Source organism: Thamnophis elegans, chromosome 1 (assembly GCF_009769535.1).
Source record: "Thamnophis elegans isolate rThaEle1 chromosome 1, rThaEle1.pri, whole genome shotgun sequence".
Taxonomy (NCBI): Eukaryota; Metazoa; Chordata; class Lepidosauria; order Squamata; family Colubridae; genus Thamnophis; species Thamnophis elegans.
In genome coordinates, this window is record NC_045541.1 from 158,836,349 (window position 1) to 158,861,066 (window position 24,718).

The following is a 24,718-nucleotide window of genomic DNA, read 5'->3' on the forward strand; positions in this document are numbered from 1 at the left end:
GGGAACAAACGGCTCTCCCCCCCCGCCCCGTCGCATTATAGACTGGCTTTTTTCTGCTAGCCAACGCCTGTCTTGCCCCACCTCCCTGCCCTCCTTCCTCCCCATTCTCGCCCCGTCTGGCGGCGTCAAGCATCTCCTCCTCTTCTTTCCCCCTCCGTTTCTTTTCCTTCCCTTCATAAGTGGGGCTCTATCCGTGGTCCCCATTCCCACCCACCCCGCCTACGCGCACCGTCGCCCCTTGCGCGCCGAACCCAGGCCGGATATTCTCCATGGCCGCAGGCAACTACCGGTGCAACTGGACCCTGAGGCTCGAACCAGGTCAGTCGGTGCTTCCCGGATCGCTACTCTTCGCGGCGGGGCTGCTGGGCAACGTGTTGGCGTTGGGGCTGCTGTGGCAGCACCACCTGAAAGCGAAGCTGCAGCGCGGCCAGGGGCGCCCGCGGGCGTCCGCCTTCTACCTGCTGGTGAGCACCCTGGCCGCCACCGACCTGCTGGGCAAGTGTTCGCTCAGCCCGATCGTGCTGGCCGCCTATGCGCACAACCGCAGCCTCGTCGACCTGTGGCCGCCCTCCGCAGCCAGCGAAGCCAGCCCGAGCCAGCCCGAGGAGGAAGAGATCCGCTCCCCCGGCAGTCTGTGCCAACTCTTCGCTTTCCTCATGGCTTTCTTCGGCTTGGCGTCCACCGTCCTGCTGCTGGCCATGGCCCTGGAGTGCTGGCTCTCGCTCGGCCAGCCTTACTTCTACGAACACCACACCAGCCGGCGTTGGGGCGGGCTGCTCACCGGCGCGGCGGCCGTTCTCTGCGCTCTCTTCTGCGCCCTGCCGCTCCTGGGCTTCGGCAGCAACGTCCAGTACTGTCCGGGCACGTGGTGCTTCATTCGCATGGCCGGCGTTGGACGGTTCTATTCCGTGCTCTACGCTACCCTGCTGGGCTTGCTGGTGCTGGCCGTCGGCCTGTGCAATCTGGGCAGCATGAGGAGCCTCTACGGGATGGCGCGCCGCCAGCCCCCGCGCAGGACCCACCCGGTCGACCTGCAGGACGCAGCCGCGCCTTCCAGGCTCCCTTCCTCCGGGCGCACCGAGGAGCTAGGCCAGTTGGTCCTGCTGGCGCTCATGACCGCCCTTTTCACCATCTGCTCCCTGCCGCTGATCGTAAGTAGCTCTTTGGAGGACGAGGAGGGGGAGAACTAATGGGAGAGGGCGGACGAGAAGAACTGTTCCCGGTTCGGCTTCGGCGCCCGTTGTGCGCGGCGTAATGCGCCCACCGAACGCCTGATGGGTGCCGCCGATGCCCCCCCCCGGGGTGGGTTGATACGAGGGAAGAGGAAAGGGCTCAGAGAGAGAAAAAAGAGAGCGCCCACTTTGCTTTCGGACTTTCTTGTTGGATCTCGCCCTTTCCACGCGGGGCTGGGAAAGTTTGCCTGAAATCTTGGGAGATCTGTTTGCGGTCTGTGCCAAAAGTGCAGTATGATGAACCTGAATCTGCAGGGGAAGGGAGGGGGGCAGTGAAGTCCCTTACCGTTTTGTGGAGATGGGGTGGTGGTGGTTGGGCTGCTTCTGGACATCTGGCTGGGTTGCGGCGCCAGGTTTTGTTTCCCTACCACGACGGACAAGATCTGCTTTCCAGTCGGGATGTATTATCCGCGAAGTTGGACGAATTATTTTTGACCACTGGAGGCAGAGTATCCCGCACGCAACAATTGCACTTCTCCAGAAGTAAAAATGCAGCGTTTCACCAAAACACAACATCAACTGCTTGGGACAGCCTAGCTATCTAATATTACTGTGTAAAGCTATGTTTTCCCTGTGCGAGTCACGTTTTTCAGTGAATTGTTGAGCTCTGATCTTATCTTGTCTTGTCTGAATCATCTGCCCAATTTCTTTTCCTTCCTCTGAAATCTCACTGCAATAATCAGAATTATCCAAAAAGAAAAAAGAAAGTCCACATCACACAGGATGGTGAAGAGCAGAGCACAGGTAACAGGATGGAGTCATATTTTAGAAAGGACAAGAAGAGGTTAGCTCCTTTTTCTCAGAGGCAGAATTTTGAATGAGATTAAGTGCTTTTTCCCCCCTTTAAGATGGAGGTGGTAGAAAGTAGATCACTCTGTTTCATCCTTCTTGTAAAAGGGGGAGAAAAGGCCCACTTCCTTTCTTTTTAGAAGAATTTGGCTTTTGTTTCATCCATAAGTTTAACCGCAGGGAGAAGCTATTGGAGAAATGTCTGTGGTTGCTTTCATTTTGTTCATTCATCTTAATATAGCAATAGCACTTAGACTTATATACCGCTTCACAGTGCTTTTACAGCCCTCGCTAAGTGGTTTACAGAGTCAGCCTATTGCCCCCAACAAACTGAGTCCTCATTTTACCCACCTCAGAAGGCTGGAAGGCTGAGTCAACCTTCAGCCGGTGGGACTTGAACTGCCAAACTACTGACAGCTGGTGATCAGCAGAATTAGCCTGCAGTACTGATATGCCTATAGTCCATTTCTAATTCCAGATGCTTCTAGATTTTATGGTGATTTTAAAAATTGCATGCCTAATCTAGTCATTTATATTGCAATCTAATAAAGTGGAATGGAGTAACGTTACAATGTAAATTTGAATTTATAAACTGCATTTAGATTCCAATGTTATGACTTGATCAGAAACCTTTTCTGAATGTTATTAAATACATAACTTATATCAACCATCATATAGAATCATTCTGCATTGTTTTAATTGGTTTATGTTTTTATGATGTATGCCACCCAAAGTCACTGGTTGTGATGAGCAACTATAGAAAATAATCACTAAAGCCTAATATATAATTTATATTCAAAGTGAAACATTAAATTTAGGATTCAGATTTTTAACCTGCAGCTGAATTGCAAATCTGCACAAATTCAAGCTCCTGAGCACGATTCCCAAACCAATTATTTTCACTTCTAGGAAGGTTTCTCATTCTGAAGAGGTGACGATTTCTATTCTCCGGGAGCAGAGAATTGCTAGGAATGATGGAGAAAACTGATTTAAAATACTTTTAAGCGTTTTTTTTTTCTTAGCAAGTCTGAGGGGCTGCTCATGACCTAGAGACCTATTCGTGACGGGTACATGCATCTTCACTCATATTGAATCTTCTAAGATTTGGTGTGGTTTAAGTTGCCAAATATCCAAACTATGCATTTTTTAAGCACCAGTAATGATAGAATTGTTCTTCTGCAAACAGCCTGCTGTGTCTCTAAAAGTCAAGAGTTAGGAATTGATTAATTCCTGGAATTAGTCTGAGTAAGAATTATGAATGATTATGTATTTAAAGACTTGTTTTGGCTATTTATACATGCACGAAAACAGTTTAGAAATGCTTTGCATACTTTAAGCAATCATGCCTAAAGAATAACCATTTTTTTAAAAATCTGAGACAGGACAGATATTATCAGATTACTTGTCCAGATAGTTGCCAGGAGTCAATACTAACTCAAAGGCACAAAAATAAAATGACGCAACAGAGGGACCAGTGGAGGAGGGGCAGAGGGGGCTACAGTAGCATCATGGGATAGCCCAGGAAGTGGAGCTGATGATGGAGGTGGATGAAGAGCGTAGTTGAAGAGGAGCAGCACTGTCAATCCCTGGGCCAGTCACTTTCCTGGCGATAGCCAGAATAACAGAGTTGGAAGGGGCCTTGGAGGCCTTCTAGTCCAACCCACTGCTGAAGCAGCAAAACCTTTACCATTGCAGACAAATGGTTGTCCAATCTCTTCTTAAAAACCTGCAGTCTCGGAGCATCCAAAACTTCTGAAGGCAAGCCATTTTCACTGATTAGTAGTTCTAACTGTCAGGAAATTTCTCCTTAGGTGTAGGTTGCTTCTCTCCTTGATTAGTTTCCACCCATTGCTTTTTATCCAGCCTTCAGGTGCTTTGGAGAGTAGGTTGATCCCTTTTTCTTTGTGGAAACCCCTTAAATATTGGAACAAGCCAGCACTTTGGATGCAAAGCCGGTGGTGAGAGCAGAAACACAACAAGCCTTCTTCCTGTAATGCATAATTGTTTTCTGGCTATGTATTTGCTTCCTGTTTCAAGGATGGGAGAACACATTAACAAGACTGTGAGACCAATTGACCTTTAGAGGTGTAGTGCCTCTTAACAGGCAGATTCTGTGAAATTGTTCCAGCTGAGCCTTTCTTTCGAGATTTTATTTATTTCATACAGTCCCCTTTCTGAATCTCCTTGGAGTGATCCAATAAATCAGTTCTATCTTGGGCAAAAATGCAATGGTCTATTGTCTTCTCCACTATGAACCTACAAAAAAAAACCCACTGGAAAATCCATTGGATTTGGTGAGGGAGTGGAGAAAAAATGAAACGACAAAAGCAAGAATTGTGGTGATAATACATCTGGGTACTTAAGAATAAAACAGCCACCATCCAAGCAATTACTGCACGGTTACTGTCCTATCCACTCAACATAAGGACATTGATTTATTATGAAGGGGACCATCCAGGCTGCTGATTCAGAATTTATTTATTGATTTAGTTATTCATTCAATTTCTATGGCTGCGCATTTCAGTCTCAATGCCAAACCAATCATTTTGAAGTATAAGGGGTGGTGATCGCTTAGCGTGTTACGTGGACTCATTCAATTGTAGCTAATTCAATAAACCATGGTTAAAACAGTCACAGCTTAGAATAGCATGTCAACCAGTGTTTTCCTTGTCTTTGCTTTGATTGGCAGTCACAACACATCGGGGACAAGGGATCTTTTCCAGCTATGGAAATTATGACTGCAAAGACCAGTGACTGAACTAATGATCTTTAATACATCTGGCAAATGTTACCCATGAAGCCTAGAATTTCTTTGTAGCAATCAACCAGATGTGACAACATTCATCTGAAGCCAGTAGTTTTTTCAAGCCACAGGAAGGCAACATTGGCAGCCATTGAGACGGCCACCATGTCACCCCACTGTCATTTCTTCTCCCATTTTGGGATGCATCATTTGAGACCTTGGGGCTGCAGGCTGACTCACTGCTCACTCCAGCAGTTCAATTGTCACAGCCTTCCATCCTTCTGAGTTGGCTCAGCCTTCCATCCTTCTGAGATGGGTAAAATGAGGACCCAGATTGTTGGGGGCAATACACTGACCCTGTAAACCACTTAGAGAGGGCTGTAAAGCACTGTGAAGCGGTATATAAGTCTAAGTGCTATTGCATGCAACAACCCACCCTCCCCCACAACAGCCCAAATCTACATGTGAGTACCCAGTCCACTCCCAAGTATCACAGCAAATCATAACTTTGTCATATTAAGAATTGTAACTTTTCATGTGATAGGAGGGGAAATGATCAAATATAAAATAATCAAAATAGGAACAAGATTTGGTTAACTGAATTTTAATGGCATTCAAAATGAATCAAATTCTGTTTAAATTCTGCCCTGGTTTTCTTTTTGTAAATTTGGCCAGTGGCATGCCTCTCAAAAGTTAAATATCTTGCTCAGACCAATACAAAATATTGTGTGCTCCTGTTCAGATACAACGTAAAGCCAATTCAGCATTAATCTGTGACCTTTTTAATGATGTTAGGGAGGCACTCCTTTTGCAGTGCTACTCTCTTTACTCAGAAAGATGGGTCTACCCTTGTTAAGGACAAAGGGCAGGACTTGAACCCAGTCCTGGCCTTCTTTAATGATGTATCAGAATCTTCTGTAGCAGCAGAAATCAGTTAGAAAACAGAATAATAGAGTTGGAAGGGACCTTGGAGGTCTTCTAGCCCAACCTCATGCTTAGGAAGGAAACCCTATACCACTTTAGACAAATTGTTATCCAATCTCTTCTTTAAAACTCCCAAAGTTGGAGCATTCATGACTTCTGGAAGCAGGTTGTTCCACTGATTAATTGTTCTAATTGTCAGGAAATTTCTCCTTAGTTCTAGGTTGCTTCTCTCCTTGATTACTTTCCACCCATTGCTTCTTGTTCTACCCTCAGGTGCCTTGGAGAATAGTATGACTCCCTCTTCTTTGTGGCAGCCCCTGAGATATTGGAACACTGCTATCATGTCTCCCCTTGTCCTTCTTTTCATTAAACTAGACATACCCAGTTCCTGCAACCGTTCCTCATATAGTAGTCCCCTAATCCCCTTTGTTGCTCCTCTGCACTCTTTCTATAGTCTCCACACCTTTTCTACATCATGGTGACCAAAACTGAATGCACTATTCCAAGTGTGGCCTTACCATGGCATTATAAAGTGGTATTAACACTTCACGTGATCTTGATTCTATCCCTCTGTTTATGCAGCCTAGAACTGTGCTGGCTTTTTTGGCAGCTGCTGCTGCACACTGCTGGCTCATATTTAAATGGATGTCCACTAGGACTCCAAGATCCCTCTCACAGTTACTACTATTGAGCAAGGTACCACCTATACTGTACCTGTGCATTTTGTTTTTCTTTCCTAAATGTAGACCCTTACTTTTTTCACTATTGATTTTCATTTTGTTAGATAGCTCCCAATGTGCAAGTCTGTCAAGATTCTTCTGTATCTTAAGCCTATCTTCTGAGTGGTGAAGCCTTAGGCGATGGCTTAGGAGAAATTCTAAGAAATTGTTCTCAAATGGCACTAAATGCAGAACTATCCTTGCCAGAGATGTGCCCTTTTCAGAGGAGCCGAAAAGACCTTTTTATCTGCAATTCTCCTTGATAAAATTCCGAATTTCAAGTACCACATGGAACTGACAGAATAGCAGTTCAGATCTGAGGTTAAAACAATCAGAATTATCTGAAACTGCAAAGCAAAATTGCAGTGGAGTCATTTAAAAACAGTTAAAGATCCATAGGAACAATTCAGCTCAACTAAGACCTAGAATAGATCTGCATAGGAAATGGAATATGGGCCTAAACACCATGGAGAGATAGCCTCAAGTGGTTAACACCCTCAGAATGAAAGAAATGCTAAACAGTAAACGGAATGTGGGCTCACAAAGAACACTGAAAGCATGAAAAGAAAGGTGGTAACTATAGGCAAAGAATAGAATAGAATAGAATAGAATAGAATAGAATAGAATAGAATAGAATAGTTGGAGAGGACCTTAGAGGTCTTCTAGTCCAATCCCCTGCTCAGGCAAGAAACCCTGTACCATTTCAGACAAATGTTGTCCAATCTCTTCTTAAGAGATTGGAAATCCATGCAGCCTTCTTGTCCTGGCACATGCTATTTACCTGTTTCCTGTGGATGCAACTTCATACCATTGTCCACCTGCTGCTAAGAAAGCCTGAGGAATGTCTTTGGGTGCTCTGGAATAAAAGCATCAGTTAGAACAAATTGATGCAAGAAGATATTTTAACAGCTTGCGATAACAAATGCTTTATTTACCCAGTGTCAAAAGCAGGTGTGCGTTCATCTCACTTGGGATGTGTTCCATCAGCAAGGATGACCATGGTTGAGGCCTTTTCCTTCAGCACCATCCTTCCTACTGTAGATATTGCCAAAGGCAAACCTCCACACATGGGCAGATTTGAATATTTCTATGTTCCCCTGACAATGGGGACCTCGACTCATCATACGCAACCCTTTTCTGATCCCACTTCTGACCATTTCGGATGAGCTACTCTTTGTTTAGACTTCAGCATCCAAAGTTATGGAAAAGGAAGTCTGCATTAAAAGAAAGAGAGAGAAATAGGGGTTTAGGATGGCAATATCCATCATCATCAGTTCTGGCCACCATTGTATGTTGTACAACAAATCAAAACCATCTGAAACTATCTGCTAAAATCAATCCAAAGGAAGCCCTTAATTGTAATGCCTACCTTGGATTTCACCCCCAAAGTACAAAATCTTGCAGACTACATTTATATAGATTGATTTTTTTCTTTTGTATTGGCCATCTTGTTTGCTGTCAAGAAGGCTAAATGTTTCTTCTGTAAATTCTGCATTCCTCCCCCCCACTAAACCAACCTATTATAGATTCTTTATTTTTTATTTTGTCAAGCATATATTGAATAGAATAACAGAGTTGGAAGGGACCTTGGAGATCTTCTAGTCCAACCCCCTGCTTAGAAAGGAAACTTTATACCATTTCAGACAAATGGCTATCCAACATCTTCTTTAAAACTTCCAGTATTGAATCATTCACAACTTCTGGAGGTAATTTGTCCCACTGATTAATTGTTCTAACTGTCAGGAAATTTCTCCTTAGTTCTAGGTTGCTTCTCTCCTTGATTAGTTTCCACCCATTGCTTCTTGTCCTACCCTCAGGTGCTTTGGAGAATAGTTTGACTCCCTCTTCTTTGTGGCAGCCCCTGAGATATTGGAACACTGCTATCATGTCTCTCCTAGTCCTGTTATAGAAAGATAACAGATAAAGGTATAAACATGATTTTGAATACATGAAAAGGATACGAATAAAAACATTAGGACATTAGGACAGGGACAGTAGACACGTTGGTTCTGGCCCAGTGTGATAATAGAGTTCAGGAATATACAAGTATTGTACATGAAAATAAGACATATCAGTGCAGGAGGTGCACATACAATTTCTCAGTGCATAATTACTGAGAATAGCAATAGCAGTAGACTTATATACCGCTTCATAGGCCTTTCAGGCCTCTCTAAGCGGTTTACAGAGAGTCAGCATATTGCCCCCAACAATCTGGGTCCTCATTTTACCCACCTCGGAAGGATGGAAGGCTGAGTCAACCCTGAGCCGGTGAGATTTGAACCGCTGACCTGCTGATCTAGCAGTAGCCTGCAGTGCTGCATTTAACCACTGCGCCACCTTGGTGTTGTCTGAAGCAACACCTCCATGCATATAGGAAAACTATCATTAGAGAAAGATCGTGCTGGTTTTCTACATGCTGGGAGGTTTTGCTTTGGGGAACATGCTGTCATCCCAACTCTCATCTAGCTCCCCCATCTGGATTCTGTCACAATCTCCATCCTGGGCATTGCAATCAGTTTCAAATTTCCTTGCATTCCACAGGGAACTTTTAATAATGTTGCATGTGCTAAAACAGAAATTATTGTAGAGTATGGTGACTACAAAAAAAGAAACATATCTGCAGACCAGAGGATGTGTGCGTTATCTTTTTTATCTGCTTTCTTGGTATAGCAGCAAATTTATGGAAAGCAAGGCGGTAATTTTCTTTAGGCTATCTGTAAATCAAAAGCAATTTTGGAAGGTTTTAACAGGGTAAAAATGTACATTGTTGTTTTTGTCAGTGTGATGAAAACCTGCTGAGAATTACACTCCTAGGGTGACATTCCTTGCCCTTTTAAGGTGACAATAAAACCATGTAGTCAGTAGGGTTGATGAGGATACAAGTAGGAGATTTTCTCCAAGGGAGTCATGTTTAGGAACGTCAAGTGATTGGAGGGTTGGAATGAGTTGTTCAGACCTTGTGGTTCACTTGACTGGCTGACAAACTCAACTTACTGTAGAACAGTGTTTCTCAACCTTGGCAACTTGAAGATGTCTGGACGTCAACTCCCAGAATTCCCCAGCCAGCGTTCGCTGGCTGGGGAATTCTGGGAGTTGAAGTCCAGACATCTTCAAGTTGCCACGGTTGAGAAACACTGCTGTAGAATGTCTGAGTTTTTAGAAAGATGAAAGCATCAGTGATGCAGGAAATAAGGCAGTGAAGTAGCCATCCCCAAGTGTAAGCTCTTCAGATATGTTATGATTGCAAACTCAATTATGATGTTTTCATTAGAATTTCAAAATGGCACACTGTGCCCATCCATTCCATCCCCTACAGTCATGTAATCACACTTTGGGTGCTTGACAGCCTGTTCTCATTTACAACCAGTTGCCAAATGTTCCACAATCAAATATGATCGCCAATTGCAGTCTTCTCTGCTAGCTTCCCCAAAAGGTCAATGGGGAAGCCAGCAGGAAGATTGCAAGCAGCTGCCACTTGCTGAGAGGACTCCTTCTTGTCTCTGGAGACTGGCTGAAAGAGCTGCCTGCTGAAGCTGAACTCCTTCAGTTGGGTAGAGAAGCTGCCTACCAGAGCAATTTCCTTCCATGCATGGAGAGAAGCCCAACTCCTCTGGCGTGTTCAGATCCAAGCTCAATTCTCCCAACCCACTGCAGCTCTATTCCCACAGCCTTCCAGAGCAATTCCTTTCCACACCTGGAAGAGAGCCACATTCCTCCAACAGGATTCAAAAACACAGCTCATTTCCCAAAGGCCTGAGCTCTATTCCTGCTGTCCACTGGAACAGTTCCCTTCCACACATGGAGAGGAACTGATCTCCTGTTGTGGAATGCAGAACTGGAGCCGAGATCCTGAAGATCTGACTTCCATTCCTGTAGCCTGCTGGAACAATCCCCTCTCACACATGGAGGGGAGCTGAATTCAGCGGCCATCCCTTCCACTTCATCACTTACCAACCCAGGAGTCTGCTTAATGACTGCAACCGGGAGTACCAGGATTGTAGTAGCTGAGTGAAGCATCATGTGAGTGTCTCATTTAACAATAGTTTCACCCAATGACTGAGATGCCAGTCCAGTTCTGGTTGTAAGTATACCCATGGAATTTGTTCTCCATTGTTCAGTAAAACAAGTGAACTGCAAATGGTGAAATAACTCAGGACTGATGAGTTTTACTATCTTGAATGAAAATTATTGCTCACCTGCATTTGATCACTTCATATTTGATGTTGATGTTGATGTTGATTTTATTTATATGCCGCCCTTTTCCCCGAAGGGGACTCAGGGCGGCTCACAACTCAACCAGGGAAGGGGGATACAAACAAGAATTTAAACGACATAAAAAACAATGCATAATTAAAACACAACAGTCATACCAATTCGAGGCGGGGGCAACAGTTCTTTAGCCCCAGGCCTATCAGAACAGCCAGGTTTTAAGGGCTTTGCGGAAGGCCTGGAGGGTGGTGAGGGTTCGAATCTCCACGGGGAGTTCGTTCCAGAGGGTCAGAGCAGCCACAGAGAAGGCTCTCCTCCGGGTAGTCGCCAGTCGACATTGGGCGGTGGATGGAATTCGGAGGAGGCCTAATCTGTGGGATCTAATCGGTCTAGTGGAGGTAATTGGCAGCAGGAGATCTCTCAAGTACCCAGGTCCAATACCATGAAGGGAGGTTGGAAGGGAATGTTTTCATGGGAAACATTGGGAAATATTTTTCTCGAGGGGGGGGATGCTTCTCCCAAGGCCCTCCCTCCGACCCTTGCTGTGGTGTAAATAATAAGGATTTGAAACTACTATAATTCTAAAATAGGATATTAAACAAAATGCACAGAGATGTTGCAGAGAATTGCCGATTGGGTTTTGTTTTTGTTTTAAAAGCTAATAATGTAATTTTACTATTTACACCAGAGTCTCTTAGAGTCAGAGAAATTATGGATCTCATGGGAAACATTCAGGATAAAATTTGGCCTTTCCCAGTTTGCTATTTTCCAGATGTGTTGGGCTGAATCTCCCATTTTTATTAGCAAAGCTAATACTTCCAGACGGAGGGTAGGAATTCTAGTCCAAAGATTTAAAGCAAGGATTCATGGCTGGACACATTTCAGGGAAGAGTCTCTGAACTTGGATGAGAAACAACTCACAACTTAACATTATTACATGTATCTTATTTTTAATGTTTTGATAACTGTTTTTGAGTATAACTGGTCGCCTTCGTGATGTATTCATTTATGCACTTAAATGCACTTTCCTAAAAAGTGGTGTCATCAGAATCTCAAGGGAATTGGTGGCACCAAAAGGTTAAGAAACTGATCTAGAAGGTCTATTCTGCAAGTGGAATGCTAATATAATAATCTTTTTCTTTGTTTTTCCCACAAGGGGGAGCTTTTAAGACACAGAGACTTAACAGTTGATAGCTTTTCCATAACTGCAGAGCAGCCTTCGGTTTTCCAGCCCTTTCTGAGTCTTTCAGAATTATTGGAATTACAACTCCCCGAAAACCAAACCATACTGACAACAAGTACAATAGAAGTCCTTTATTCACTTGCACTTTTAGGATTGCTGGAGTCCTTCCTCCCCCAATCGTCTAGAAAATGCCTTCTCTGCTCTTAAGCATCCCCAAGCGAGATACCAGGAAAAGCAATTAATTATATAAACTTCTAAATTTTGAATGAATATCTCCTGCCTACACAAATGTGTTTGTAAATAAAATGATGATCTTGATATATTTTAAGTGATGTAGTACTTATAAAACAGGGACATGGTAGCTGAGTGGCTAAGACACTGAGCTTGTCGATCAGAAAGGTCGGCAGTTCGGCAGTTCGGCAGTTCAAATCCCTAGTGCCGTATAATGGAGTGAGTTCCCATTACGTATGCCAGCTTCTGCCAGCCTAGCAGTTCAAAAGCATGTAAAAATGCAAGTAGAAAAATAGGAACCACTCTTGGTGGGAAGGTAACAGCGTTCTGTGTTCACTTTCAGCTTTGAGTCATGCTGGCCATATGACGAGGTGGCGCAGTGGTTAAATGCAGCACTGCAGGCTACTGCTAGATCAGTAGTTCAGCGGTTCAAATCTCACCGGCTCAGGGTTGACTCAGCCTTCCATCCTTCCGAGGTGGGTAAAATGAGGACCCGGATTGTTGGGGGCAATATGCTGACTCTCTGTAAACCGCTTAGAGAGGGCTGAAAGCCCTATGAAGCGGTATATAAGTCTACTGCTATTGCTATTGCTATGACCACAGAGATTTCATCGGACAGTGCTGGCTCTTCAGCTTTAAAGCAGAGATGAGCACCGCCTCCTAGGGTCGGGAATGACTAGCATATATGTGCAAAGGGAACCTTTATCTTTATCTTAGCAAGTTGCTAGATGCAAAAAGAAATGAATTAACCTGTATAGTAAAATGCACAGCCTTGTTCTCATGGCCTCTTAGGAAAGTGCATCTAGTCAAGAATTCAGTTCTATCTGAACAAAGATAACAGGTTTTCTCAGCTCCGCCGGTGTGTGTAACAAACAGCATTGCCTTCCTGAACGTTCAATGCAACTGTCTGTGCTGCTTTTGTTGCACCAGACGGGGGCTTCTCAAACTTGGCAACATTAAGATGCCTGGGAGGTCAAATCCGCACATCTTGAAGTTGCCAAGTTTGAGAGATATTGCAGTACACTGACATCCCCTGAAAACAGTTAGCATGAGTGCCTAAAGTTAATATCTTTGACAAATCAGCATAGTAATTGAGAACTGCAGATTACTTACAGGTACTCTTTGATTTATAATCATTTGTTTAGTGACCATTGAAAGTTGAAATGGCAATAAAAAAGTAACTTATGGCCATTTTGTACACATATGGCCATTGTAGCATCTCCATGGTCATGTGATCTAAAAGTCAGACCCTTGGCAACTGAAATGTATTTTTAACTGTCCCAGGGTCACGTGGTCACCTTTTGCAACCTTCTGACAAAGTCAATGGGGAAGCCAGATTCACTTAACAACCATTGTTATGTAAGCTCCCCGTTGGGAGAGCAAGTGCGTTCAGAGAAGCGTTGTGAGAGTTGTGTTGGAGAACACACAAACCAGCATACAGAGACACTGCAGTTTAAATAGGCTTTTACTTTTGTGCAAATAGAGGTATCAGAGTCCATCAAACAGTCCAAGTCATACACAGATAAGACAGTCAGTCATCAACGTCTTTCAGTTAAAGGATAATTCAAATAACATAGTCCATAATCATACAAACAGTCTGGTACTCAAAGTTTGCTAGCAGTTGCAAAACTTACAATAGCTCACGGCACTTTCTAACAGCCAGCTTCCAAAACACTCAGATCAGATCAGCCCAGCATCTAACAAACAGAGAGCTAACAGTCATTCTGGCTCCCGCTTATGGCCGATTGAGGAAAACAGCAGGCAATCACATTTTACAGCATGATTTAAAGAAACAGGTACAGCATTGTTACATGATTTATATATTGCCAACCCAACCGTTAGATTATATTCCTAACAACCATGTTATTAACTTAACAACCGCAGTGATTCACTTAGCAACTGTGGCAAGAAAAGTTATAGAAAGGGGAAAAACTCTCTTAACAACTGTCTGGCTTAGGAAAGGAAATTTTGGGCTCAATTGTGGTCATAAATCAAGGACTACCTGTACAAGATTTTGGCAATTTAAGCAAGCTGATAAGCAATGCAAAAATTGTGCCACGTCATCATTCCTAATGCCCGGGATTTTATTGGGTGACAATAAATGAAACCTCAGATGTTATTTATTTCATGTATTTTAATAGCCTGCCTTTCTATATGTCTCAAGGATAGTCTAAATATAGGTGGAAAACGTGTCAGCCCTTTGAGGTAGACCAAATTAGGAAATTAGGTTTCCACAAGAAATTCCAGGACTTTACTGATATATAGGCTATAATATCAAAATCTTGAAAGCCTGGTGATGTTTCCCTTCCCTCTGTCTTATATACCAAAGAGAATCAAGGCAGGATAACTTTAACTTTCTTTCTAATACCTTCTTCCCTTCCTGGGCTTAAATTTATATTTTGCTAACAGGCTCTGGACATCTTATATTTATAATCATAAATTGTATCTTACAATTTATGATTTCTAACTTTGTTGTTTGTATGTACACTGAGAGCTTATGCAGCGGAGACAAATTCCTTGTGTGTCCGATCATACTTGGTCAATAAAGAATATTCCGTTCTGTTCATCTCTGAGGTCATTTCTGTGGTTCCCCACAAGATCCCCAGGCTTTCCAATGGATTACTTTTCATTATGCAACATTTGCATCAACTGTACCTGTCTTACAGTGTCTTTCCGTCTCTTACAGATCCGAGCTTATATTGGAGCCTTTGCCCCCGATGCAAATGAGGCAGCAGATCTTACAGCTCTCCGTTTTTTCTCTGTCAATTCCATTGTGGATCCCTGGGTCTTCATCATTTTTCGGACGTCCATATTTCGCAGTTTGCTCCAGCGGTTTTCTAGGACACTGAGTTGGAAGAAGGATCTGCATTCCCAAGATCAGCTCCTGGGAACTTGGCCAAGGAAAGAATCCAATGACATACCATAAATGGGCTAGAGCTGGAGTTGACACAACTGGACAAGGTGGCGCAGTGGGTAGAGTGCAGTACTGCAGGCTACTTCAGCTGACTGTTATCTGCAGTTCAGCGGTTCAAATCTCACCGGCTCAAGGTTGACTCAGCCTTCCATCCTTCCGAGGTGGGTAAAATGAGCACCCAGACTGTTGGGGGCAATATGCTGACTCTGTAAACTGCTTAGAGAGGGCTGAAAGCCCTATGAAGCGGTATATAAGTCTAACTGCTATTGCTATTGCTATTGTGGCACATCATGGTCTTCAAAGCCAAAGTGTTGCAAGTCAACATTTATTAAGGTTGAAATGAGGGACCAAGATGACTCTGTGGTACTGGCTGTAGCTTCATTGGTAGACTCCTGTTCTGGTTCTTCTTCAAAAAACCCAAGATGCAGTTGTCATAGGACTCATTCACATTTGCAGTAACAATTTACTTGACTGGTGGGAAACCTTTGCACAGAAGCATTCAGAAATGTATTTAAGTCCAAATATTCTACCAGAGATATTGGGCACTTCAAGTTCCAATTACCTTTTCCACCAACAGATTTTATTTGCATGCTGCAAATCTGTGGTTTAAATTATTAAAAGTTGAGAAGGAGAAGAGGAATTTTCTGTCCCCCAAAGCATGGGAACTGATACTAAATGACCAACCATGGAATCTCACAAAAGACAAGTACAGAAGATGGAATAGAAGCTTTCAGGGATATGGACTAGAAAAAGCTGCTATGCACATTCTTTCTCTTTCCCATTGCTCTCTGTGGTGGGTTTGTGACAGGTGTACTGTGTGTCTACACTTAGAGCAATTTGCACTTATTTGTTGGCTCCTCTAAACAGAGATATTGTAAAGCTAGAGAAAGCCTTGAAAAGAAACAATGATCAAAGTGTCATTGTAATGTTGAACAAATGTTTAAATTGAGGGTTCTTTCAAGCAGATGGTTGAAAAGCAAACATTTTGACTGCTATGTTTCCGTTAAATAAATTTTAAACATCCATTATCTCATTTTAGGGTCTTGGGGAATCCAATTATAATTTACACTTTGGTAAATTTGCAAGATGCTTGTTTTTTAAAAAATAAAATAAAAATAAAAACTATTTGAAGAGGAAATATTGGTTTTGAATGCAAGTACATACAGTCAAAGCCATGGTTTTCATAGTTGTAATATACACCTGTGAGAAACGGGCCATCAGAAATGCTGAACAAAGAAAAGTTGATGCCTTGGGATTATAATAGTAGACAGATTTTTTCAGAACTTTTGAGAATGCCTGGGAATGGCAGAAGAACAGATTGTTGAAGACTAATTGAAGCAACACCAGAATGCTAACTAGAACCACTAATGAGAAAGCTCAAATTTCAATATTTTGGACCTGTAATGAAAAGGCAAGAATAGCTAGAAAACACTCTTGATGCTTGGAAAAGGCTAAAGTAGAAAAGAGATAGTTAGAAGCTATTAATAGTGACACAGGTGGGAGTTTATAAAGAAGTGGTTATTGACAGACAATCTGGAAAAATGATGCCTAGATTGTTCACCAAGAGTTAAAAGCAATTGAATGAACAGCAGCATCCAGGCCATTAAATGTTCTGAAGCTTACTCAGAAGCTGGGCTGATTCAACAGCAGAAAAAAATACACTAAATATTTTGGTACATGCATATGTCCCTTTGAATTTTGAGGCCTTTCTGATTGCCTCACCTCAGAATAGATATACTGTATTAGAGATGGCAGGAGCTAAAGGAAGGGCAGGCGAAGTATAACATCGTCTGAAGAACAATAACAGTGGCTGTGGCTTTCTAATAAGTGACTTTCTCTTATTAGAAAGTCACAAGAGTTTTGGACTGCAATTCTCAGCTTCTTATATCTGGAATTGCAGTTGCTTTCCTGAGCTCTAAATGGGATTCCAGGAAAAGTTCCAATAGGTATATGGATTGGCAGAAATAACAGCTTCTCCCCTCTCCAGGGTGCTCAAGAATTCTTCTTTGCTTTCAAATCCTAAAAACTGCAAATCCTAGTTTCCATTGTATTTTTAAAAAATAATAAGGGAGCAACATTGTTCTCCCTGGAATTAAACCTGATGGGCCTTAAATAGTAATCCCCACACATTTGGCCAATGGAGGTGGAGAAATGCTGGCACAGTAGCCAACCTTTGCTAGAGGTTGCTGTCGACCAGTTCTTCTCAGTGCAATTCCAAAAGTTCTATTTCTGTACACCAGCAGTGGAAGGTTAAGATGCTGGAATATTACGAATCACTATGGATCATATTCTTCTCCTTTCTTCCATTCCTCAACATATATGTCAACAAACCTAGATGGGAAGCAACAATACAGTGCTTGCAAAGATCAAGCATCTTCTCCCCTCAATTGCCATCAACAGTGCGCTCACAGTTAAAATTATAATAATATCAATGTACTGTATTGAAATGGTTCAAATCTGACAAATCTGAAACTTTGCATGAAAGCCTATAAGAATTTGGCTCTGTTGCACCAACCCTTGTGAGATCTCAAGATGAAATCATCAAAATCTCGGCAATTTCTGCTGAATTCATGAAATGTGGGATGGTGTGAACCTAAACACCTGACCTTTTTTGCAGTTTCTTCACTTTATTAATTATCTTCCATAGATTGCCCACAGTAGGAATGGTGTGTGAGGGTGGGCACAAAATAGAGAAAAATGAAGAAAAATAAAAGGTCAAAGAGATTGCAGAATTATTCTCTTTCAGCCTGCCGTAACTGTTACAACACACGGATTTCAACTTGATACAAACAGAAAATCTATTATTTTTCACACAATTCATCTGTTAATCTGTTACTGTGATTTTAAAAAAAGGATTAAGACACATACAAAGCCTACATTGGTATCTCTGGATTTCCTGGGCACATCTGTCTGGACAGTGTTGACTGAATGTTATATTAACTTTTAATGGCTTATTATATATTTTTTCTCCACTATCAGTACTCTTATCATTGCTTGTGCAATAAAACAGTTATGGTCAGCCTTTGATATTTCTGAGGCTCAGATATTATGGAGATTTTGGAGAAAAATGAACAAAGAATACAAAAAATGGAAGAAAAAGCTGAATCAACAGAAAAGAAAGTGGGAGAGCTATATTATAGATTTACAGCAGTAGACAACAGCCAGTAGAAAACAATTATTTCTCGAGAAATGGATCATGCAGATTATTATTTAAAATTTCAAAATATGGAATATATACAAGTATATTCTAGAATTCTGCTAAAAGTTTGTTTCTAGGAAACATATGCATTCACTTTTAATACTTTCGGTCATCTGAAAAGACAAATCTGTAATGGATACTTTATTACTTTTCATCAATGATTTAATAAGATGAGTCAATGACTCATCTTATTATATTACTCATTCAATTGACTATGGGGACAGAGTTAGATTGAAAGCAAAACAAGAATGATTTTGCAGAATATGACGCCAACCAGAGAATTTCGCAAGTTTAGATATTTAATATTTAGCCTCTTGTAACACAAACACCTAAGAGCATTCCAGAGTTTTTTCTATGTGTCTAATAATAAAGAATGCATCTTGCTGCTAACATATTGGAGAAAACCCAAATGCTTAAGCATGCAAAATCTTCTAGGTCTGATCCAGCGGTTGCACATATCTGGACAACAGCTAGATGGCAGTCAAGAATTAGAAAACCTCTAACTAATAATCTTCTGGCTGATTGACAGTTTCAGAAAACAGAGGGGAAATATCTATTGACCAAGAGTACAATAAAAATGAAAAAAAAAATCGTAATACATGGAATTACAAGTGTGTTGCTACTTGGGAAAGACTTTTCATATGGATGATATATTGGTCAGCAGGGCTGAAATTTCAGCTGATAGAGCCACCAATCCTGGTCCTTGGAATATTAGAATATTGCACATTAAAACTCTATGAATAGTAGTGCAACAGAGATCTGCTCCAGGAGTGCAATAAAGATGCTCTACAAGCAGCATGAATTCCTGTACCTCTGAGAGAAACAGGGCAAAGCAGGTGTGTGGATATGGCCTAGTTTCACAGAGTGTGCTATGCCACTCTTTGTTACAGTTCTGTTGAACAAACCATAGTTACACTGGCCATTGGTCTATTTAAAAAAATGTATGGGTTCCTAGATCTTGCCAATCCATGAGCACCTTTATTGTAGTTTAATGCACTGAGCTAATTACATTAGGCGGTGGAAATGAACTGACTCTTGAGTAGCAGTGAATAGCTTTATCGTACTAGTGCAAGAGGCACATGGGAAGCCTGCAAGAGGGACTAGGGGCAAGAGGGGTCTTCATTTTGCTGTTTACCTTTTCAAAAAATATTATTATATCATACTAGAGGAAAAGTGTGTGTGTGTGTGTGTGATTACATTTAATTAAGAGGTGAAAAATATACGTATCATCCCTGTGATTACATGGTGATATGATGATTGACTGAAAAGTTCTTTCAGTGCTGTAATAGTAATGCACTAGGAGTTTGTATGTGTTCTTTAGCATTTCTTTCGGTTGATCTGAAGTTGTTATTGGAAAAGATTGGGTTGCCACGGTTTGTGCAACGGAAGCCTGCAGTCAGTCATCAGCGTACTTTAAGCAATTCACCGTGATTGAGATTTTGATTGCTGAAAAAGTCCCTCCAGTTGAAATTCAGCCCTGAATGCAGAAAGCTTATCTTGATTGTTGTGATGATATGAAATGATACGTACTGCTGTACTTGGTGGTGAACACAGAAAAAACCATCAATGAGTTTCATATAAGAAAAGCTGATGAACTGATAAAAGGCAATCACTCAAAGTGAAACTACTGGTAACCTTGGCACTTCACAGAAACATGTGGAACACATTGTTGATGCTCAATAAAATCATAAGGTTTGTGCAGGATGGGTCCCTTGCAGTCTGTGACAGAGTTGAAACCTTAAAAATTTGAAATTTGTAAGCAGTTGCTATGCTGTTAGGCACAAGGAACAACAAGATGGAATTGCTCAGAGTGGTTTTTTTTATTGCTGTTCACCAGGAATCCTGACAGACTCAATCACACTCTGAATAAGTATGACATAAATCCTGTGAAAATTTAAGGACGATCCCTTCTTAGCCTCTTTCTGCAAACTAAGGACTCAAGACTGATCTGCTTCCGCCACATAAACTATGGGAATAAAGAATTTCTTCACAGCAGAATTATGATAGCCAACAAAATGGGGACTCAACAGAAAGTGTCAGTTCATGGAGTATCATCAGAAAGCTTTGCTTGTAGGGAAAAAAATTCCGACAATAGAAGGAAAACATAAGGTTACAACTTTGGGAGAATGCAGATGGTTTTATAGGGGTGTTTTTTTTTAACAACCATCAACGAAGAACACTACATTGCAACAATCAAAACTAGGATTAAGTAAAGTTTGGAAGTATAGAAGGAGTTTGTGCTGCAGTATACTAAACCTCACACTTCATAAGTCACTCAAGAGGCATTTACAAAGTGTTATCTGCATTACCCATCCACCAAGTAGTCCAAACCTGGCACCTTGTAATTTCTTCCTTCCCCCAATTTTTAAAACCATCTTTATGGGCATCGGCTTCACTCAAATGAAGAGATAAAAGACCTGGTGGAAGGGACAACATGTGGATAACGTCTGAGCTTGGTTGTTTTCTTGCAGATGTTTCATTACCCAACTAGGTAGCATCTTCAGTGCTAGAAGGAAATGACATAAATGCTGAATATGTGGAGAGAGAGAAATCAAGTAATGAAAGGGCTTGTTTCAAGAATTTTTTTCCTGTTTCATTTATTATAATATCCATATTTAAACTAAAGTTATGGAGATAGAGGTACTATTTTTCATTTAACTTTTCTATCACCTGAAAATTAAAGGGAGGAAATTAGTTATGAAATTGTATTATAAAGCAAGCAACTTCAAAAAATGGCGCAATTGCTCAAGAATCATCAAAACCCAATCCCCTCTGTTGCAAAGGACCTAGTCTTCAAGTGCAGAGTGAAGAGATGAAAGACTCCCAACACGGATTAGGTCCAGCTCTTCACACCGACCAGGAAAGGCTGGCTTTTCTGTTTAAAATATACATTTCCAGTGAATAGATCAGGGGAAGAGATTTTTAACTATTCCTTGATGTGTTAAGTTTCTACTTGCCCTGAGGATTATTCATTCATTTAAATAAAAGGCAATGTTAAAAAACGTAATTACTCCTTACTTCCCATATCAATAAAGGAAAATATTTGTAGTTCAGGGTTAACCTTGGTGCTCCCTGAGCTTGCTTGTTTTCTTGCAGAAGTTTCGTTACCCAAATGATTATGCATCGGATTATGCTACTTAGTTGGGTAATGAAACACAAGAGAACAAGCAAGCTCAGAGAGGACCAAACTTCCTTCTACACTGCAAGAGAAAGTGCTGCTTCCTATCTCAGTCTGTGGCACACAGAGAACAGGCTCAATTTAAAGAGCTTTGCACTTGTTTTTCATTATTAGTTACACCTGAAATCTGTTCAATGGGGACAGACTTTATAGCATGCTCTATACCCCAGCCCTTTACCTGATAAACCATCCAAAATCCATAGCCTTAATCCTGAAGTTATAATGACAATCCTCTCTGTTTTTCTCCTTTTAATTCCCATGTCCATCTCCACTGGATGCCTGCTTAGTGATGGAAAAATTATGTATGTATGTATGTATGTATGTATGTATGTATGTATGTATGTATGTAATCCTCACTTATCAAGTGCCTATTTACAACTGTTTAAAGTTATGGTGGCATGCAAAAAGTAACTTTACAACTGGTTCTACACAACCATCACAGCCTAGCAATACCACTTAGACTTATATACCATCGCTTAGTGCTCTGAGTGGTTTACAGAGTCAGCATATTGTCCCCAACAATCTGGGTCCTCATTTTACTGACATTGGAAGGATGGAAGATTGAGTCAACCTTGAACTGGTCGGGATCTGGCTATGGGCAGAGATTTTCTGCAATACTGCATTCTAACCACTATGCCATCATGCATCCCTGCAATCACATGATCAAAATTCAGGCACTTTTCAACCAGGGGTGTTTACAATCATTGCAGTGTCTCCCAGTCATGTGGTTGCTATTTGCATAACAGTCTTCTGACAAGCAGAGTCAATGGATAAATTGCAGTAAAATTATAATTCACAGGTTTGTGATGTCTCATTTAACAACTATGGGTGATTCTCTAATGATATTGGTGGAGGTGAGGTTTAATGTCCAATTCAATCACATAATGTTTCACTTAGTGATGGTGTCCTGATCTCAATTGTGAGCAATCCACCTTAAGTAGGTACATTAGGACTCACATCCAAAAAGGGCAAAGATTCTACTGTGATAGCAAAGTTTTTATCTTTTTGACAAAGTGTGGATTTTGTGCATATCTGTCAGGCATGCCTCCTTCAATATCCAAGAAAGAAAAACCTCAACTCCATTTGAATAGTGATAAAGTACTTTTACTAGATATGAATTGAAAGCAGCAAAAAGGAAAGCAAGATCTGAGCCAAAAAGGCGAGAACATGTACAGTATATATCAAACGTTTATCCAGCATCCTCCCCCCAATTCCCCAATCCAATGTCCAATCTGCAAATCCGTAAGGTGTCATGTGGGGTGCATCTTCAAAAAGCCTCATCAAATTGGTATGTGAGACAGTTGCCTTGACCAAGTCCAAACACAGCCCACCAGAATGCGCAGAAGATGGTGAGAACAAAACTCCCTTCTTCATAACTCCTCCAGCATCAGTAATTCCCCCTCCCAAATATCTCAAGCCTCCTCCCTCCCCATTTCTATGGCAGCCGATAGCAAGCAAGGAAAGTAGAGGCTGACAATGTCACTGCAGTATACAAAATGGAGATAAGAAATATTTTAAGTGCAAGTGTGATGAAAAGTATAGAAGGATAACACCAAAAGTGTGTTAAGCGAACCCTATGTCTGGATAAAGCACAGCATCTTGCAGGTAGACAAAAGTGCAGTGTTGATGCCCCTAGAAAGGCAGAGAAGGGCCCATAACTGAAGATGTCCTTGCTGAGAGGACTTCTCTTCAGCATCGGCTATTTTCAATGCCACAATCCGATCCCATGTCTCAAGAGCAGGTAGAGTTAGACTAAGACAGTTGCTCCAAGAAATGTAAAGGGGTGCACAGGACTTCCATTTAATTATGTATGAGGTGTTCTGTAGGAAGATCCCCGGACAACCATACCATGGAACAGAGGATTCTAATATAAGGGGATCGCTGGGCTAAGCCAGCCAGAACTGAAAGAGCCTTGAAACTGCACTCCCCTTTCCCCTCTGATGACAAATCCAGATTGAGATCCTCTACCTTTACTAACTGGCTCTACACAGTTTGGTGTAGTGATTAAGGCATCAGGGAGAGCATATGCTCTAGTCCTACCTTAAGTACAAAATCATCTCAGTGGGGTCTATGCAGTGGTGAAATTCAATTTTTTTTACTACCAGTTCTATGGGTGTAGCTTGGTGGGCATGGCAGGGGAAGGATATTGCAAAGTCTCCATTCCCACCCCACTCTGTGGCCAGCCAGAGGTGGTATTTGCCAGTTCTCCGAGCTACTCAAAATTTCCGCTACCAGTTCTCCAAAACCTGTCAGAACCTGCTGAATTTCACTCCTGAGTCTAAGACAATTTGCCACGGTCAACTTGCCATGGCCAACTTGCTGTAGGACAGCTCGCTATAGGATAAGAGTTACCCTAATATCAAAGAAATGGTGGAATAAAATCATTACAGAAATGGTGCAAAAGGAGGGACAGAATGAAATGTGACAAAAATTAACAAAACATAATCCAGGTAATTGCTAGGACTTAATCCAGGTAATTGCTAGGAGGACTTAATCCAGGTAATTGCTAGAAGTCAAAAATTGACTCAAAGGCACCCACACACTATTCTATACTTTCACTTTTTGAGGGGGGATCTCTGATCTTCTCTGGAACTTTCAATTAGATCTCCAATCTCAAATACTCATTGACTCCATCTAGTTAAAATTCATTTTCAGTTTATTGGCCATTATTCAGCTCACTGCTGAATGCAAAATGTATAATGGATTTCTTTTCATCAATTGCCATTTTATCTGAGAAGTTACCAGAGAACTCTGCAGCTCAGTAATTAGTCTATATCAATATCTTGGCAACTTTATGATGTGTGGATTTCATCTCCCCGAATTTCCCAACCAGCAAGGCTGGGGAATTATGAGAGTTGACGTCTACACACCTTAAAGTTGCCAAGGTTGAAAAACACTGATTTATATCATTGAGCTAACCTTTACATTCCTGGAAGAAGCTTTTCTTGTTTTCCAATGGCTGTCAGCCAGAGCAGACAATCAATGTTTATTATTCAATTGGCCCCTTGGTCCGCAGACATCAATTTCCCCTGGTACCTTATGGAGTTCTGTTACATTTATGCTTGCTTGCGCGTTTCAAAATTCTCAAGGCGCTCAGCCGAAAGTAAGAGGAAGAAGAAAATCACCACCAACAAAACAGCTAAACAAGAATGACAAAGCAAACGGGCATTTACGTTCCTGTTTATCTAGGCAAAGATCCAGAAGTTGGGTTCTGGCACATCCAGAGGCTTTTTTCAAAGGCACACTTGAAGGCAGGGCTCCCATCATCAGCCAAATACGTGCTTTGTAGGCAGTTGCCCCAGGCAATAGTCAGTTAAGGGCTGTCACGGGGCCATCTTAACAGCATTATGGGCCCCAGGCAAAGCAGTGTATTGGAGCCCCTACGACAACTACTCAC

The 24,718-nt window shown here is 41.8% G+C and overlaps 1 protein-coding gene across 1 annotated transcript; it reads left to right on the forward strand.

The window, feature by feature from the left end:
- The first annotated feature begins 269 nt into the window (after positions 1-269).
- PTGDR (prostaglandin D2 receptor) lies at positions 270-14,956 on the forward strand. Its single transcript, XM_032214064.1, has 2 exons — positions 270-1,151; positions 14,717-14,956. The coding sequence occupies exons 1-2, from the start codon at positions 270-272 to the stop codon at positions 14,954-14,956; spliced, it is 1,122 nt and encodes a 373-aa protein (XP_032069955.1).
- Positions 14,957-24,718: the final 9,762 nt, after the last annotated feature.